Source organism: Kryptolebias marmoratus, linkage group LG1 (assembly GCF_001649575.2).
Source record: "Kryptolebias marmoratus isolate JLee-2015 linkage group LG1, ASM164957v2, whole genome shotgun sequence".
Taxonomy (NCBI): Eukaryota; Metazoa; Chordata; class Actinopteri; order Cyprinodontiformes; family Rivulidae; genus Kryptolebias; species Kryptolebias marmoratus.
The window spans coordinates 33,914,317-33,916,127 of NC_051430.1; the positions used below are offsets into that span (position 1 = coordinate 33,914,317).

At 39.4% G+C, this 1,811-nt stretch overlaps 1 protein-coding gene across 3 annotated transcripts in view; it reads right to left on the minus strand.

Moving 5' to 3' along the window:
* aldh1l2 (aldehyde dehydrogenase 1 family, member L2) overlaps window positions 1-1,811 on the minus strand; it is a 23,811-nt gene that overhangs the window by 18,561 nt on the left and 3,439 nt on the right. For all 3 annotated transcript variants that reach the window (XM_037978695.1, XM_037978697.1, XM_037978691.1), the window contains one exon: window positions 1,295-1,439. Coding sequence is in view for 1 of the 3 variants with exons in the window: in XM_037978691.1 (XP_037834619.1) it covers window positions 1,295-1,439 (145 nt within the window). In the remaining 2 variants the exon portion in view is untranslated. The remainder of the gene's footprint in view (window positions 1-1,294; window positions 1,440-1,811) is intronic.

Consider the following 1,811-nt stretch of genomic DNA (forward strand, 5'->3'; position numbering starts at 1 on the left):
GTTTTGCACGTCCTGCAGTGTAATCATGGAACATAAACGCATCGACAAACACTTTGTGTCTGCAAAACATGTGAGGAGAGCTGCAGACCAGGGACAATCCAGAAATGCTCATGAATGTCAGTTTAGAAGCTATCAAAGTTCTCAAATAAACCACCTTTTGAGAATGTCAATGTTTGTTGGGAATTATCTTACAAAACTAGGAAGGATTTTTGGTTTATATATTAAAAGTTATGGTTGTTTATTGATTTTAGTAAAAAAAAAAAATTGCAACTTTTAGGAAAATGCCTCGCGAAATCCTGGAGGGACTGATATATACAAACAAACAGAGCTATCTCTGTAACACTTGCTAGCCACTATATGAGTTCAATCTGGCACATTGGACGATGACCCTTATATGTTCAAGTCAAGCAGAACGTGGGTGGTCTTTGTGGGGTCTTGGCGAGGTCTTCGATAGAGCATGATAGGTCCATAATGGACAAAATCTCTGTAGCATCTCTGGTTTTATTATCATGGTCCGAAACACAGAGGGGTCATCTGCATAGCGTCACATTAGCGGGGGGTCTTAGTGGAATATGTCCCACTGATTCGTTTCCTGTTTCAAGAGAGTCATTTCTTTCCACTGTCGCCTCTGTGCTGCTCAGGAAGGGGTGAAGATTCAACACAATCCTGACATGGATTTATGATTTGGACTCGTTTTTCTTCGACGGATTGACACTGTTCCCGAACGGTGTTGTGCCGAGTTGCGTTTCCCGCCTTAACGACGTCCGATTCCCCTGGAACTTATTCTTTTTAATAACAATATTTGAGGTCCAACGCCTAATTTAGAAATCTGAATCTCTAATTTTTGTCTGACGTGGAAGGGAGAACGCATCCTGATGGGTGGGGGGAACATCCTAACGAGTGAACATATCTTTATACACCTGTTTGTTAATGTACCATTTTAAACACATTTAATCATGGAGATAATGGTAACAACAAACAAGAAAAATATTTAAACTTGACAAATTTTAGAGCTTTATTTAACTTATTTGTCAATTAGTTGTTTAGATTAATGGAAATAAAAATAGTCGTTAGTGGTAGCCCTAAAGAAAAGTTCTACAGACCTCATTTTCCAAAGTTTAGTTTTCTGTTTCTTATCCCCGCTTACAGTGTTTTTGTTCATCTTCAAAAAAATAATTGTGTTTGGAGTCTGTCATCTCTAAAGGACAGGCTGCTTTTGGGTTCTCTTCTTCCACGTTTTCATTTTTGTGTTTCATCAAAACAGATATGATACATAAATAAATTTATAACTCACCCAGAGGGTCTGCCTTGCCATCTTTGTCAGGAACCGTGAACACGCCCACAACCTTGTGACCCTGCTTCCTCAGGTTGCTGTACACCTCTTGGCCAAACAGACTCTGACCAATGATGGCCAGTTTGAGTTTATTCTGGTAATAATTCTGGCAATAAAGATAAGATAAGAAAGGCAGTTAGCAAATGGTTTTCACGAGGAAAGTCGCTCAAATGTCTCCTGAATGTCTTTGTGGGGTTCTCAGCAATTGCAAAAATAAAAAAAGGGGTACGTTTTGTGTTTTTTTTTTTTTAACTCCAATAGTTAAACCAAAGACGAGCTTTTATTTTGTTGTTAATTCAACGGGACCTTATGGCGGAAGCGGAAATGAAGACCTGAACTCCCGGCAGTCACCAGCAGGTGGCGGTAATGTCCTGATTTAATGACTTCCTTGGAATCTGAAAGAAATCTTGTTGACGGTAAGATCATCAGCTCTCAGTGAAATGCGTCGATTCCCTCTAAATAAGACAAACGGATCCAT